General features: G+C 37.2%; 1 protein-coding gene across 2 annotated transcripts in view; it reads right to left on the bottom strand.

The window, feature by feature from the left end:
- Positions 1-5,841: 5,841 nt before the first annotated feature.
- PAK2 (p21 (RAC1) activated kinase 2) overlaps positions 5,842-15,449 on the bottom strand; it is a 96,608-nt gene continuing 87,000 nt past the window's right edge. For both annotated transcript variants that reach the window (XM_012780328.3, XM_012780327.3), the window contains 2 exons: positions 9,307-9,444; positions 5,842-8,473 (listed from right to left, as the gene is read on the bottom strand). In XM_012780328.3, coding sequence (XP_012635782.1) covers positions 8,387-8,473; positions 9,307-9,444 — 225 coding nt within the window. In that variant the 3' untranslated portion in view covers positions 5,842-8,386. The remainder of the gene's footprint in view (positions 8,474-9,306; positions 9,445-15,449) is intronic.

The raw sequence follows: 15,449 nt of genomic DNA, 5'->3' as shown, positions 1-15,449 counted from the left end.
CCACAGATGAGGCTGTGAAATGGCCAGAGATGCAAGAGGAAAGCCCAGAGAGAATGGTGCCATAGGAACTGAGGCTCACTTCAAGGAGGTAGTACTAGTGCCAAATGTTACAGAAGTCATTTGGAAGGAATAAAAAGGATCTAGTGAATTCAGTCACTAGAAAGTCATTGGTGATGCTGGCCAGGGTAGTTTCCATGACACATTGAGGGCAGAGGCAATGATGATGAAGAGAAAAAGTTAGTATATTCTCCTCTTTGCAGAAGTTTAGCTGAGAAAAATCAAAACAAGTTTGTTTTAAATGGAAGATTTGTGACCATGCTTTTGTTTTGCAGAGGGTTAGAGAGAAGAAGGAAACAGGAGGCAGGTACAGCAGAGCCAAGATAAGTCAAAGTGACCTGAAGGCCTGGGAGGTAGTGGAATACAGAGAGCAGGTTCCAGTGGGGTTAGCTGCTGAGAGGAAGAACATCTTCCACTGAGCCTGAAAGGACACAGCAAAAGTAGAATGCCAGAAAATTCTGGCAGTAGGGTGGAAGAAAGCTGTGTTGAGATGGTAGGATAAAGAGATCGGGAGTCATGAGGGGTTTGAAGAGAAAGGGAACAGAAACAAGACCTGGGAGCAAAATGAATGACTGCTGGATAGCACCAAGAGCTTAGGCGAGAATTAAGCAAAATCAATGAGTTAAATGAGTATTTGTTCAGTATTGCACTATACTACTGCTATTACATAAATAAAATTAATATGCAAGTATTTACCAAACATTTGTAAAAAGTCTTTGCATAAAAGATAGTTAAAAACAAATTAAGACAGAATCCAGAAAAAATACACATTCTAGAGATTAAAAAAAAATGGAAGAGAGACCTATGTGGCCTTAATGTGTTCCCATCAAATTCATAAGTTAAAGCCCTAACCTCCAGAGTGATGTCATTTGGAGATGGGGCCACCCATTCAATGGGGGCTTTTGGAGGTGAGGTCACGAGGGTGGGCCCTCAGATAGGATCAGTGTCCTTATAAGAGACGCTGGAGCTTGCCCACAAAGAGGTCCTGGGGGCACACAATGAGATGGTGGCCACCTACTAGCCAAGAGGCCTCAGAATGAACCTACTTTGCCAGCATTTTGATTGTAGACTTCCCAGCCTCCAGAATGTATTAAGAAATAAGTTTCTGTTGTTTAAACCACCCAGTCCATGATATTTTGTTATGGCAGACTGAACTAAGACAAGAGCCTTATAATTAATGCCTTAGGCAATGTATTGAAATAGGAACAGAAGGCTATGAAAGGCAGATCAGAAAATAAGAATCAGCTTTTAGAAACTTAGAATAGTCGCCTAGTACTATGGGAGACCAAGTTGGGAAGAATGCTTGAGCCTAGGAGTTCAAGGCTGTAGTGAGCCTTGCACCAATGCACTCCAGTCGAAGTGACAGAGACCCTGTTTCAAAAATAAAATAAAGTTAGATCCTTTGTTAAATACATCAGGATAGGGGCCGGCACAATGACTCATGCCTATAATCCCAGCACTTTGGGAGGTTGAGGCTGGGAGTTTGAGGTCAGCCTAGGCAATACTGAGACCCTATCTATTAAACAAACAAGCAAACAAAAAACTAGCTAGGTGTGGTGGCACACACCTATAGTCCCAGCTACTCAGGAGGCTGAGGTGAGGCAGGAGGATCGCATGAGCCCAGGAGTTTGAGGCTGCAGTGAGTTGTGATGATGCCACTGCAGTCAGAGCAAGAGTCTCAATTAAAACAAACAAAAAACAAAAACGAAATTCAAAAAGGGTCAGAGAGAAACAAAAGGAAATTCTCCCAGAAAGGTAAAAACAAAAGGCAAAGAGATGGAAAGCAAGGGGAAAAGATAAGAAACAAGGGAGATTAATGTGAGAATTCCAGAGAGAAGTAACAGAATAAAACACAAGCAGCAATTTTCAAAGAAATACAAGACAATTTCCCAGTACCGAAGCAAATGAGTCAGTAACCAAGAGTGCCTGCCAAATGGCCAAAGTCAATGAAAACATACACACTATTGCCAAGGTACTTCATGGTAAATTTTCAGAACAACAAAAGTTCCAGAGAGGCAGAAAAATGTGTCACATATAAAGATGTTATCAGAAATGACAGGCTATAAGGTAATGAAGAAATGACTTCAAAATTCTCAAAGATGATTTCCAACCTAAAATCCTATCTTATCAGTTAAACTCGAAACATTTTCAGATATGTACGTTCTTAAACTTTTTACCTCTCATGTATCCTTTTCTCAGGAAGCTAGTGGATAATGTAATTATCCAAAATGAGCGAATAAACTAAGAAAGAAGATAAGGTGTTGAGGAAACAAAGGATCTAACTCAAGAAACAGATAAAGTTGAGTCTTAGATGCCAGAGGTGCATGCAGAAGGCCAGGAGACCAACAGAACCCCAACAGGAGCCCCAACAAAATTTCAAGAAAGAAAAAGGAACGGTTATAAGCTGAGACATTTAATTGTATAGGAAATTGGCTTCAGAGAACTTTTGCAACTTTGTAGTAAGTCTGGAAATTTAATGATAGGAACATAGAAACTTTCAAATGAGGAAACAAAACACAAGAAAATTAACAGGAAAAGCAAAGAGTTGTACAATAAATGGCATGTAGTGATAAGCCACTTGATTCAAAAAAATAGTATTCCCACATAAGGTAAAAACTGATTACTAATCTAATAAACAATTGCCATCTTTTAATTCGGAGACTAAAAGGAGAGGAAATGGGAGAAAGGGATAGTACCCAAATTCTCAACAGCCACAGCAAGAAGTTACTAAAGCAAAAATATAGAAACATCAAGAATTACTTGTATACATATATAATTTAGAAATGTGAAAACATATGCTAAAAACAACTGAAAGAGTTAAAAGTAGATGCCTCAGTGAGAAAGGTTAAACATGGTGGCTGGCACTGTTTATTACAACTCTTTTAAGATTACTTTTTCTTTTTTTAAAAATACAATCTAACTCTGTCACCTGGGCTAGAGTGCAGTGGCATCATCATAGCTCCCTGCAACTTCAAACTCCTGGGCTCAAGTGATCTTTCTCCCTCAGTAGCTGAGACTACAGGTGCATGCCACCATGCCCAACTAATTTTTCTATTTTTTGTAGAGACAATTGCTAGGCTGACGCCATGGCACTCACTTTGGCCTGGGCAAAAAAGCGAGACTCTGTCTCAAAAAAAAAAAAAAAAAAAAGAAAGTCCAATACTGTTGGAATAGTAACCTCAAACCCTGCTGCTAATTCACACATTGGTTGAGATGGATTTGCTTCCACTACAACTTTCAGCTCATTGTTATTCACTGCGGTCTCAGGTCACCCACATGGCTCATTTTCAAAATTAAAATCACCACAATGGAACTTTTCAAACCATTAACATATTGTGCCTTCATTAGCCACATCCTTCTCAAACACTTCAGTAATATTTTGAGCTGTCTGCACTGTATTTGTTCCAAGATTGAATTCATAATTCAAAATTGCTCAAAAAAAAATGTGAAAGATAATCACAAGCAAAAATGTGCTGAGGATGTACCTTCACAACAGGAAAAAATCCAGGAAGTGTCAAAATGAAGTGTCAGAGACATCAATTGTCAAACTTAAAGAAAGAGGACATTTCATACTTAATGACCTAACATGTTACTTTGTTAAAAACCTAGAATAACCTGGCCTAAAATGTTCTCCTTCATTGTTATACTTCTCCTCCTCAAAAGATAAAGCCTATTACATAATTTACCATAAAAAATAATTCCTGAATTTTAAAACACTACAAACATTAAAATAGTATAAAACATGCACTAAGCCCTAGAAATAGAGCTTCTCAAATCAGTCATCTAGGCATTTTAGAACTTTTCTTAGGTAAATGCTTTTACCATTTGCTATAATTAAGGAAAGGTAAATGTTAGGATAGGACTACACAGCTGTATAGTATAAAAATACATGTAAAGCAAGCATTGCCTATACCTCTCACCCAGGCTAAAAAAATGTGTATTTTAGGCTTTTTTATAGTGAACTACTATTATGGCTGTTTTCCATGTTAGGGTACCCAATATTCCAAATTAAATTTGTATAATGAAGTGATACCTTAAAGTATTGTACTCTTGAAGGTTTCTTGGTGCATTTAACACAGAACTTCTCATTAGATTTTTATTATTCCAGCCAGGTAAGCATTAGAATTTCAAGCCAAATTATCGGAGCTGTTCAAACAAATCAGAAATGTTTCCCTGGGTCTGATATAGGAACATTTATAAGAAATTTATTCTGAACCTGATTTAGAAGAGGGAAAGCTCAACCTTACTACCTACAAATTTCCAGAAACTTTCCTAATTTGGACCTTTTAACACATTGAAAATGGTGCCATGACACCATTAAAAGGTTTAAAACATTAAAAAATTGTTGAGAATAAAACATTTATTCTTAAAAACAGAGTGCTCTTTGAAAGTCTAGTAGACATTTAAACACTTGTTCTTTTATGCTATGCTGATCAAAAGAAAGAATGGAAGTTTAGGAAAGGGAAAAATAAACATTAAAAAAAGTTTATTTCTAGCCCTGAAAGAACAAAATTATTGAACAAAGTCATCAAATACAGTAGTTAATGTCAATGTAACAATTAAATAATTGGATGGGATTAAATTAAAAATAAAAGGTATAAAATTTGAAGACAGAACAGAAAAGACAAGCTACTTTCACTTAATTCCATCTCTATCTATCAAAACAAGAAAAAGAAGCCAACACATTCCAACCAAAGATGTTGAATTCCAAATGTAATTGTTTTTCTTAACATAAAATTATAATTTGACAGAATTATCATATATTTCTTTCTGCCTCTTGTCTTGGCAACATTCTAGAATGGTGGAGAAAGACTTCAGTTCTTTCAAGGCCAGGCCAGTGCTTGATTCTTCTTTGTAACTCCATCATCTACCACAGCATCTTTGCCAGAGTGTTCAATAAGTGTGTTGAGTGAAGAAAAAAAATGTGTGTGTATATTTTTCTTACACACACACACACACACACACACACACACACACACACACTATGGAAAAACTGATGTAACTGTTTAAATATTATTCTCTACTGTGGGAGCAGTGGAGATAATTTGCTTTTTATATTACTATGAAATTTCACTTATAAAAAACCCAGAGTATTAATCTGGATTTTAGCTCTAATCTATAATATTTTGACATTTTACTCGATATGGATCTCAGTATATTTTAGTAATTTTAGATTTAAAAACTGATGCAAATTCTTTAAGCACCTATTTTTTCTAATTATAGCTATTACCTTATTACCTGATCAGATCTAAAATTATTCTGGCTAGAATACAGTGTACACAAACAAACATTAAGTGAGCCCTACAAAGAAATATTCATAGGTAGTTTAAAACTGCTTGTTAAAGGCACAGGCTCATTTAGGATTGGTGGTTACTAGGTAAATTTTAAACAGCTTAATATTTATTTGTATGTTGAAGGGAAGAGAATTCATACTATGTGCCAGGCACTCAACACATGAAGATAGAGTTGTGTTAGGCCTGGTATCTCATGCTTCACAATCATTCTACTTATTTACTATTCAGGTAGGATAAAATGCTCAATGTTTTCACGGTTTCCCAGTTTTTACTGTCCCTAAAAGCAGCAAAAGGAAAAAAAAAGGTAACTTTAAGACCACCAGAGAGTCTAAAATACAATAAATAAGTACTATAGTAATATTGTTCTAATAACAAGAGGACTACTAAGATAACTTTTAGATTTAAATGGGAATTTTCATCCTAAGATAAGATAAAAAGGGGGAATACAAAAGGCAACCATTTTAAAAAAATGAATCTTGATTCAGATATAATTGTTCTTTCAACAAGATCTAGACATTTTAATTTAAAATTAACTAATAAATCACAAATCTGTATTGCTTTTAAGATTATTTTGTTTAAAAATGACACATTTCAGAATTAACCAAAGTATATTTCTATTACAGGTTAGTTTGTCCAAGTAAGGAAAGAATAAACCACAGTGTAGCTCCCTTAACCTAGGAGTCGGGTTTTAATGACAAAGTCCGTTGCCAGCAATGGACGTGCAGGTAACCATCAAAGAAGTTGTAAATACAAATCCCAAACTGCTTCTATTAAACTGAAAAGCCCTTTGTTGAGTCACAAACATAAAATGGGGCATTGGCACATATTTAATGAATATGGTGTTTATATGGCCTTAGGATGAAAGTGCCTTCTCAAGTGGTCGTGATGATCAGTCTTATCATCTAGCTGGTTTTCTATTTCATTGGTAGCATCTTCTTTATCATAATCCATCCAGACAACTGTTTAGAAAGAATGTTGAAATCTGGAACTCAAGAGGCACTGTAGCTTTCCGCCAGAAATAAACCAGCTTGTTCCTGTAACTTAGTAATAGCTGTAGAAGGCCAATAGAGTCTAGAGAAAAAGGAAGTCAAGTATTGTACTGAAAGGAGACCATTAAGTGCTCTAAACATAAGTTTCATTAATTATTTTACTCATTTTTTGGAAAAATCTTCCTGTCTTATCCATAAAGAAACAGCCACTTCTCTCCTAATCTTGTATCTTAACACAGATATAATGGGAATAATAGGAAATAAAACCCTACTAATTTCCTCAATGTACTCCAAAATGGCAAAATTATTTTTATTCATGATTTGTACTATTGCAACAAGGCAAGCAGGAGTGAAGTTAATTGGGAGGGCATGGTGGGAATAAAATGCCAGAACCAAACCACACATATTTCTCTTTTATGTGGTTCCAGGTATGTCAGAAAGAACAATACCTACTCAAAAAGCAAAAAAACCCCAAAATAAGGAGAGAGGTAGAGGAAAGAAGTGGAGGGGAGAAAAAAGGGCACTCGAATAATTAATGCTACAGGTCACAGACCTTTTTTTAATCTTTAAAATAAAAAAAGTATTTCTTTCAACAAATACATTTCATCTTTCTTCTTTTCTCCAGTTTTTACATGAATATTCTCTACTTATTTGAGAAAAAAACCCCAGAAAACTAAAGTAACTCAACAGCTCTAATGACTCATGAATTCTTCAAGAAGTACTTAGTCATTTAAGTTCTCACAGATAGTAAAACATTGGTAATGGTTTGGGAGCAACATAACTTATGACGTATCTCTATGGTTTACTAGTCATAAGCTGTTTCTCTGTAATACTGACATTTCTCTTTCGTGAATATAATCTAATCTAGTTATTTTGGAGCTCACCAAGGTTTAAGTCTCTCACTTTGTCGCCGTTAGCCCCAAATATTTTTCTCTTTTAAATGGGATAAAAAAAGTTAACATTTAAATTCAGAAAATTCAATAGTTACTGTATTAGTTGCCACAGGGGGTAGAGATGGTGTGAAATGAGAGAAGGTTAATTAAAAACAAAACAAAAAAAAACCCTAAACCTAAAATTGCAACATATACAAAAATTTATTTCCGAAATGAAGGGGCTGGGTGGGGAAAGAGGGAAGGGAAAAGTCGTGGCACTAACCAAAGTCTTATAAAGCCCAAGTTGGAACAAGAACAAATCACTTTGGTTCCTGAAGCCAAATCTGAAGAGGAAATAGAAAGGAAGATAAAACTGTAACAATGTATATAGTCAATGGGATTCTTTTTCTACCTCAATGATTTAGTTAGTTATAAATATAGATTATTAGTCTTCTCTCTATACATGTAACAAATGCCAAACTCACTACCATGAAATTTCTAAAATTGACTTTTTCACATTTGTTAAAAAAGGTAAAAATCACATACTTTTTCTTCCCTTCCTTCAGGTCAAGTTCTGAACTAAAATATAACATAACAATAGCTGCTCCTAACTTCTATACAAAGTTAAACCATACTGAGCTCCTTTGCCAATATAAGGAGCTACATAATTTCTATCACACCTGTCTTGAATTTAGGCATGAGAAAAACTTCTCAGAGCAACTCAAAAGGAGCAAGTCAAGGAAAAGGAAAGCTAATGAAGGAGAGAAAAAGACGACTAGCAGATGAAACAAATACTCTGAAAAACTCGAATCTGCCATTCAAGTATTGAAAATATCCCAAAAGGGGACAATGAATGGTATCTGTAACAACAAAGTCAGCAAAATAAAATGCAAATCTCAAGCATGATAAATGGCCCTGATAGGTTGTCTGCTGAAAGACATAAGGCTAGTGATTCAGTCCACAATTCCTTTTGGACCCTAAAGAAGGGGTTCGTTTGAAAGTCATAATTTTCTTTTTGTAATTTTCTCCTTGTCCTCAGAGAATAGTAGCTTGCTTTTTTCCCTCCATGTTATGCAGACCATTTCTTTAAACCCCCAAAAGAGTAATAATTTTCATATATTAAAAGACTTCTTTTAGAAAATGGAAAAAAAAAAATGAGGCCAGGGCAATGATGTTAACGGTTACTCTTCATTGCTTCTTTAGCTGCCATGATCAGTGGTGTCAAGCTAGATAATGGTTTGGCCAGTTTCAGGAAGGGATGCTGCCAGAAAGAAGGGAAAAAATAAATGTATAAATGTCCTCAGTCAACTTGGAAACAAAACAATTTCTTTCAATTAAGTCCCAAAGACTACTTATAGATAATTTAATAAACTAAACATGCATCTTTCAATACTGTATAAAGCCAACATAATCAACACATACTTTTATAGTTGAAAACAGTTGTTTTAGTTCTTTTTTTTTTTGAGACAGAGTCTCACTCTGTTTTCTGGGCTAGAGTGCCGTGGCATCAGCCTAGCTCATAGCAACCTCAAACTCCTGGGCTCAAGCAATCCTCCTGCCTCAGCCTCCCAAGTAGCTGGGACTACAGGCATGCACCACTATGCCCAGCTAATTTTTTCTATATATTTTTAGTTGGCCAATTAATTTTTTTGTTGTTGTTTATTTTTCTTTTTTAATTTCTTTCTATTTTTAGTAGAGATGGGGGTCTTGCTCTTGCTCAGGCTGGTTTCGAACTCCTGACCTTGAGCGATCCTCCCATCTTGGCCTCCCAGAGCGCTAGGATTATAGGCGGGAGCCACCGTGCCAGGCCTGTTTTAGTTTTTGTAATATCATAAGATCTACACTTAAATAATCCACAGATATACACATGCCAGCCACAAACAGGTCTGAAAGTTGATAATATGCAAAAACTTAACATTATGGTATTATCAGAATTCTATTTCCAGTAGATGAAACCCTAAAATGCAGCAGCTGCCATACTGCTGGTGATTAATAGTGAAATATGATTATTAACCCTGTGATTGGTTAATAGGGTTACCGTTGATTACTCTAAAAAGTCAACTTTTTCCAAAAATGGAATCCCTCCAAATTTACCTGTAACAATTCTTTGGCTGAACCCCTTTTTTCCACATCCATTTCCAAACATCGATTTAAGAAATCTCGAAATATTGGGGAAAGTTTCTCTGGATTCTGAAGTTCTGGGGTTCCATTAGTTGCTATCAGGTATAAGGCCTAAATAATAGAAAAACACCTTTGACATACTCAAGGTAGAACAACAAAGTGAGAGAGGATTTTATAAAGTTTATGAAACTCTTACTTCTTTAAAGAAAATCAGTATAAATATGTAAATGAGGTTATCATTATCTCTACCCATTTAGATTTAATATTTCCTTTATTTTTAGATGTTACATTTTCCTAAGTTCTTTTTCCAAAATCAGCTCCACATTTTTGGGGTTGTAGTATAAATGCAATACATAATGCCTAAAAAACCAAACCAAGTATAATACTTAAAGGTATAAAGAAAAATGACCACAACCACCATCAACCATCTGGTTTACTGTTCTCAAGCATTTTTCAAGTCATATATATTACTCAAAACAATAGGATTTGTTGAAATATTTTAAAAAATTTATTATATCCCAGCCTCATCATTACTAATAATATCTACACAATTATTTTAATGGCTAACATACATACCATGTTTCCCCAAAAATAAGACCCATAAAATAAGCCCTAGCAGGATTTCTAAGCATTTGCCCAATATAAGCCCTGCCCCGAAAATAAGCCCTAGTGATGGGTGTGGCTACGCAGCATATCTGCACAACCCATGCATTTCATCTTGGAGGAGTAAAGAAGGCGAGCAGCCCTTCTCATCTGACCCATGAGAGCTCTATTGCTTGACATGGGAGATTGGGGCCAATGGTTCTAAAGGAAATAGAGTCGTAAGAAATTCAGGATGGAACTCGGGGTTTGGAGAGTTATGATGATGTTCCAGAAGATGACGACTTAGCTATATTTGAATAAATGTAGATTGTTGTACCGTACTTAAAAAAAAACACACCCTCCAAAAATAAGCCGTAGGGTATCTTCTTGAGGAAAAACAAATATGAGACCCTGTCTTATTTTCAGGGAAACATGGTAGTGCATTATATGGATGTTTCATAATTTAATAAATCCCCTTTAGAAAATCCTTATATTTCTGATTATTTCCTTTAAATTTCTAGAAATGGAATAATTTTTTAATTGACTTTTAAGAGGTTTGAGGTTTACAGAAAACTGAGCAGATTCAGAGTTCCAACAAAAACACCCCCAGTTTCCCTTATTATCAATATCTTACATTATACTATATGGTACACCTGTGACGAACCAATATTAACACATTTCTATTAAACTAAGCCCATAGTTTATATTATGGTTCATTCTTTGTATTACATACTTCTATGAGTTTTTTTGGGTTTTTTTGTTTTTTCTGAGAGGAAGATCTGGCTCTGTTGCCCAGGGTACAGTGTTACAATCATAGCTCATTGCAGCCTTGAACTCCTGGGCTCAAGTGATCCTCTTGCCTCAGCCTCCTGAGTAGCTGGGACTACAGGCTTGTGCCACTATGCCCAGCTACTCTATGGGTTTTGACAGTGAATTGTCATGTATCTACCATTTAATATCATACAAAATAATTTCACTGCCTTCAAGATCCCCAAATTCATCCTCTCCACAACCCACAACCACTGGTTTTTTTTACTCTCTTGAGTTGGAATCATATTAGCATGTAGCCTTTTTAGGCTGGATTCTTTTACTAAGCAATTTGCACTTTTTTTTTTTTTTGAGACAGTCTCACTCTGTTGCCCAGGCTAGAGTGCCGTGGTGTCAGCCTAGCTCACAGCAACCTCAAACTCCTGGGCTCAAGCCATCCTCCTGCCTCAGCCACCCGAGTAGCTGGGACTACAGGCATGCGCCACCATGCCCAGCTAATTTCTTCTACATATTTTTAGTTGGCCAATTAATTTCTTTCTATTTTTAGTAGAGACAGGATCTCACTCTTGCTCAGGCTGGTTCTGAACTCCTGACCTTGAGCAATCCGCCTGCCTTGGCCTCTCAGTGCTAGGATTACAGGCGTGAGCCACCATGCCTGGCCCGCAATTTGCATTTAAAGTTCTTCCAAATTGTGGCATGATAGCTTATTTCCTTTTGTCAATGAATAATATTCCATTGTATGCATGTGCCACAAGCCTATATATTCACTTTTTGAAGGCTATCTTGGTTACTTCTAGTTTTTGGCAATTATGAATAATGCTATAAACATTTGATGCTATAAACATTTGTGTGTAGGTTTTTATGAAGACATAAGTTTTCAACTCATTTAGGTAAATACTAGAAGCATGATTGCTAGGTCACATGGTAAGATTATGTTTAGTTTTGCAGGAAACTGCCAAATTTTCTTCCAGAGTGGTGCATTCTCGCTAGCAATAAATCAGAGTTTCTGTTGCTCCATATCCTTACCTGGCATTTGGTACTGTCAGTTTTTTGAAATTTGACCATTTTAATAGGGTGTGTGATAGTATTCATGGTTGTTTTGTTTTTTGTTTTTTTTGAGACAGAGTCTCACTCTGTTGCCTGGGCTAGAGTGACGTGGCATCAGCCTAGCTCACAGCAACCTCAAACTCCTGGGCTCAAGTGATCTTCCTGCCTCAGCCTCCCGAGTAGCTGGGATTACAGGCATGCATCACCATGCCTGGCTAATTTTTTCTACATATATTTTTAGTTGTACAGCTAATTTCTTCCTATTTTTTAGTAGAGACGGGGGTCTCGCTCTTGTTCAGACTGGTCTCGAACTCCTGAGCTCAAGCGATCCTCCCATCATGGCCTCCTAGAGTGCTAGGATTACAGGCATGAGCCACTACGCCCACCCCACTGCTGTTTTAATTTAGCAATTCCCTAATTACATGATGATGAGCTCTTTTCATATACTTATTTGCCAACTGTGCACCTTCTTTGGTGGGTTGTCTGCTCAGATCTTTTGCCCATTTTTTTTTTTTTTTTTTTTTTTTTTTGAGACAGAGTCTCGCTTTGTTGCCCAGGCTAGAGTGAGTGCCGTGGCATCAGCCTAGCTCACAGCAACCTCAAACTCCTGGGCTCAAGTGATCCTTCTGTCTCAGCCTCCCGGGTAGCTGGGACTACAGGCATGCGCCACCATGCCCGGCTAATTTTTTTATATATATATCAGTTGGCCAATTAATTTCTTTCTATTTATAGTAGAGACGGGGTCTCGCTCTTGCTCAGGCTGGTTTTGAACTCCTGACCTTGAGCAATCCGCCCGCCTCGGCCTCCCAAGAGCTAGGATTACAGGCGTGAGCCACAGCGCCCGGCCATCTTTTGCCCATTTTTAAATTGGGTTGTTTGTTTTACTGTTGAGCTTTAAGAGTTCTTTGTATATTTTGGATACAAGTACTTTTTATCATCTAGGTGTTTTTCAAATATTTTCTTGTAGTCTATGACTTGTCATCTCATTAACAAAGCAGAAGATTTTGACAAAGTCCAATTTATTCTTTCATGGATTATGCTTTTGGTTTTGTATCTAAAAACATCACCAAATTCAAGGTCCAAATTCAAGGTCAACTAGATTTTCTCCTGAATTATTTAAGGTTTCTGCTGCATTGCCAAAATGCCATAAAAAAGGATCCCAATTTACACACAAACAATAAGCGTTTAAGCGTGCCCATTTCCTTGTCACCTAAGTTAACTTCTCTTCACATATTTCTCCCAAATTTCTCATTTAAAAATTTCATTCTAAGAAACTGTCTCTGAGATGGCAGGCATTTCTTCATCCCTCTCCATTCTAACGCTCACAGGACTCTGTTCATTCGCCTTACTTTCATCTACAGTGCTCTCTAGCGGTGGCTTTCTTCTCTTCCACAACTCTGGGCCTGCAGATGAAATAAATGTCCTTTTGGCTCTTCACTGCTCTATGAAATCTCTCTCTCTTCTTCTGTAACTCCCAGCTTTCAAATGCATATCTACCTGTCCTTATTCCAAATAACTACCAAACCCGAGGTCCTCCCCTTACTCCTTCAAGAGAATAAACAGTTCCTTCCACATCCTTATCTCTAACATTACTCCTGTTATACTTTGTGGTGATTTCAATAGCTACATAGATACACATTACAGTTTCTTGACCTCCTCTTCTCTGATGCTCTTGTCTTTTAGCCACACAAACCCATGGTCACACCCTATACCTTGTCAGTAACAACAACCATTACCCTTAAATCTCAGTTGTACTCTACTTCCTATCCTTTTCGTTCCTAGTACCTTAACACCAGCAATTCTCTGACTCTACTGGGACCTAAATCCCATCCATCTTTCCAATGTCCGTCATTCCTTTCACATGATCACTTCCTTGATCCTCTCTCACCTCATAGCATTCACGTAGTTAAATGTGGCTAAAACTCTACCTACTCTTTGCTGGTTACCTATAATAGCTCAGTGGGAGAAAAACATATATCCATGCTAATTGGCATCACATAAAAATTCACATCTACTTATCTCACATGGGCCCTTGATGCTTTCAGCAATTATACTAGATTTCCCTATTTCATTCACTTTCCCATTCTTTTTCTATTCCAGGATACCACATTACATTTAGTTGTCATATCTCACTAGATTCCTCTTGGTTGTAACAATTTCTCAGACTTCCTGAGTATTTGATGACCTTGACAACTCTGACATACTGGTCAGATATTATGTTATATGTAGGATGCCCCTCTACTGGAATTTGATGCTTTTCTCACGATCAGACTGAGATGATGGGTTTTGGGGAGGAAGACCACAGAATTAAGAGTGCCATTTTCATTGCAAGGTATTTCATTGCAAGGATACATACTATCAACATGACTTATGACTGTTGATGATGACCTTACCACGTGGCTAAAGTGGTACCTGTCAGGTTTCTCCACTGTAAAGTTCCCCCCACACTCACCCCCAATACTGTACTCTTTGGAAAGGAGTCACTAGGTGCAGTTCCAAATTAAGGAGTGGGGAGTTAGTTATACTCAAAACTTTATTACACATATTAGAACATCTGAAGTTGTCTCACTGCTCACTGATGCTATTTCATTTTTTAAAATTTCACTGCTGTCCTTTCACTTTGATTTTGGATAGTGTTTATTGCTGCAATGTATAATCTGCCATTAATCCGATCTCAAACATTGGAGTTTCCATATGTAAATCTGCTTTAGGTTTTTAGAAATATACACTTTTCAAATGTCTCTATTTAACTGCTTCAACACCTGGAATGCAGTTGTAAAAAATTGTCTTAGTGGCCTTGTATGCTAATTATTTTATCTGTGTCAGTTCTGGGTTATTTGATTAGTTTTTCTCCTCATTATGGGCTGCAGTTTCCTGCTCCTTTGCCTCCTGGTAAACTTTGGATGCTTGCTGGGTCTTGGCTATTTCTGTATCCCTATAAATAATCTCCCCCCTCCCTCAGGCAGATAAAGTTTTGTTTTATTTGAACGACTGATCTACGTAATTGCCAAGGCTACTACATACAGACTAGAGAGGCAGAGTTTTATTTCTTTGTTTCTTCCTCTTTGGACAGAGTATCGATGACTTCTTCCTTTTTGGCCTTGGAGGCACTCTTCACGGAGCTTGTATACTTTCCTGGTCACAGACCTGTGAGACCCAGTCTGAGCTTCTTGCTGGACTTGTCAGCCTTCAGCTTTGGATATGTTTCCTGAGAATTTGTTTTTGAATACCTTCACCTTCAGGTACAGGTTCTGATATATGTGGTAGTAAATCTTCTTAGATTCACCAAATGTTCTTTTTTTTTTTTCCTTCTTTTTATCAAGAGATAAAGTCTTGCTCTGTCACCCAGGATATAGTGCAGTGGCACGATCACAGCTCAACACTTGAACTGGTGGACTCAAGTGATCCTCCTGTTATAGTCTCCTGAGTAGCTAGGACTATAGGCATGCATCATCATACCTGGCTAATTTTTCTTATTTTTTCAGAGATGAGGTCTTGTTACGTTGCCCAGGCTGGGCTCAAACTCCTAGCTTTGGGCAATTCTCCTGCCTCAGCCTCCTGAGTCACTGGGATTAAAGGCATGAGCCACTGTGTCCGGCAAAGTCATGGTATCTTCTGAGCAACAGAATTCTCATCCTCCTCACCCAGGTTACCTTTTCTGGCACTTGAACATTGGCAGTACCCTTTCACTTACCTATGCCCATAGGCCTGACCTTCCT

This window comes from Microcebus murinus, chromosome 1 (assembly GCF_040939455.1).
Source record: "Microcebus murinus isolate Inina chromosome 1, M.murinus_Inina_mat1.0, whole genome shotgun sequence".
Lineage (NCBI taxonomy): Eukaryota > Metazoa > Chordata > Mammalia > Primates > Cheirogaleidae > Microcebus > Microcebus murinus.
Note: the sequence above shows the minus strand (reverse complement) of the source record. Positions and strands in the feature narration are given on the sequence as shown.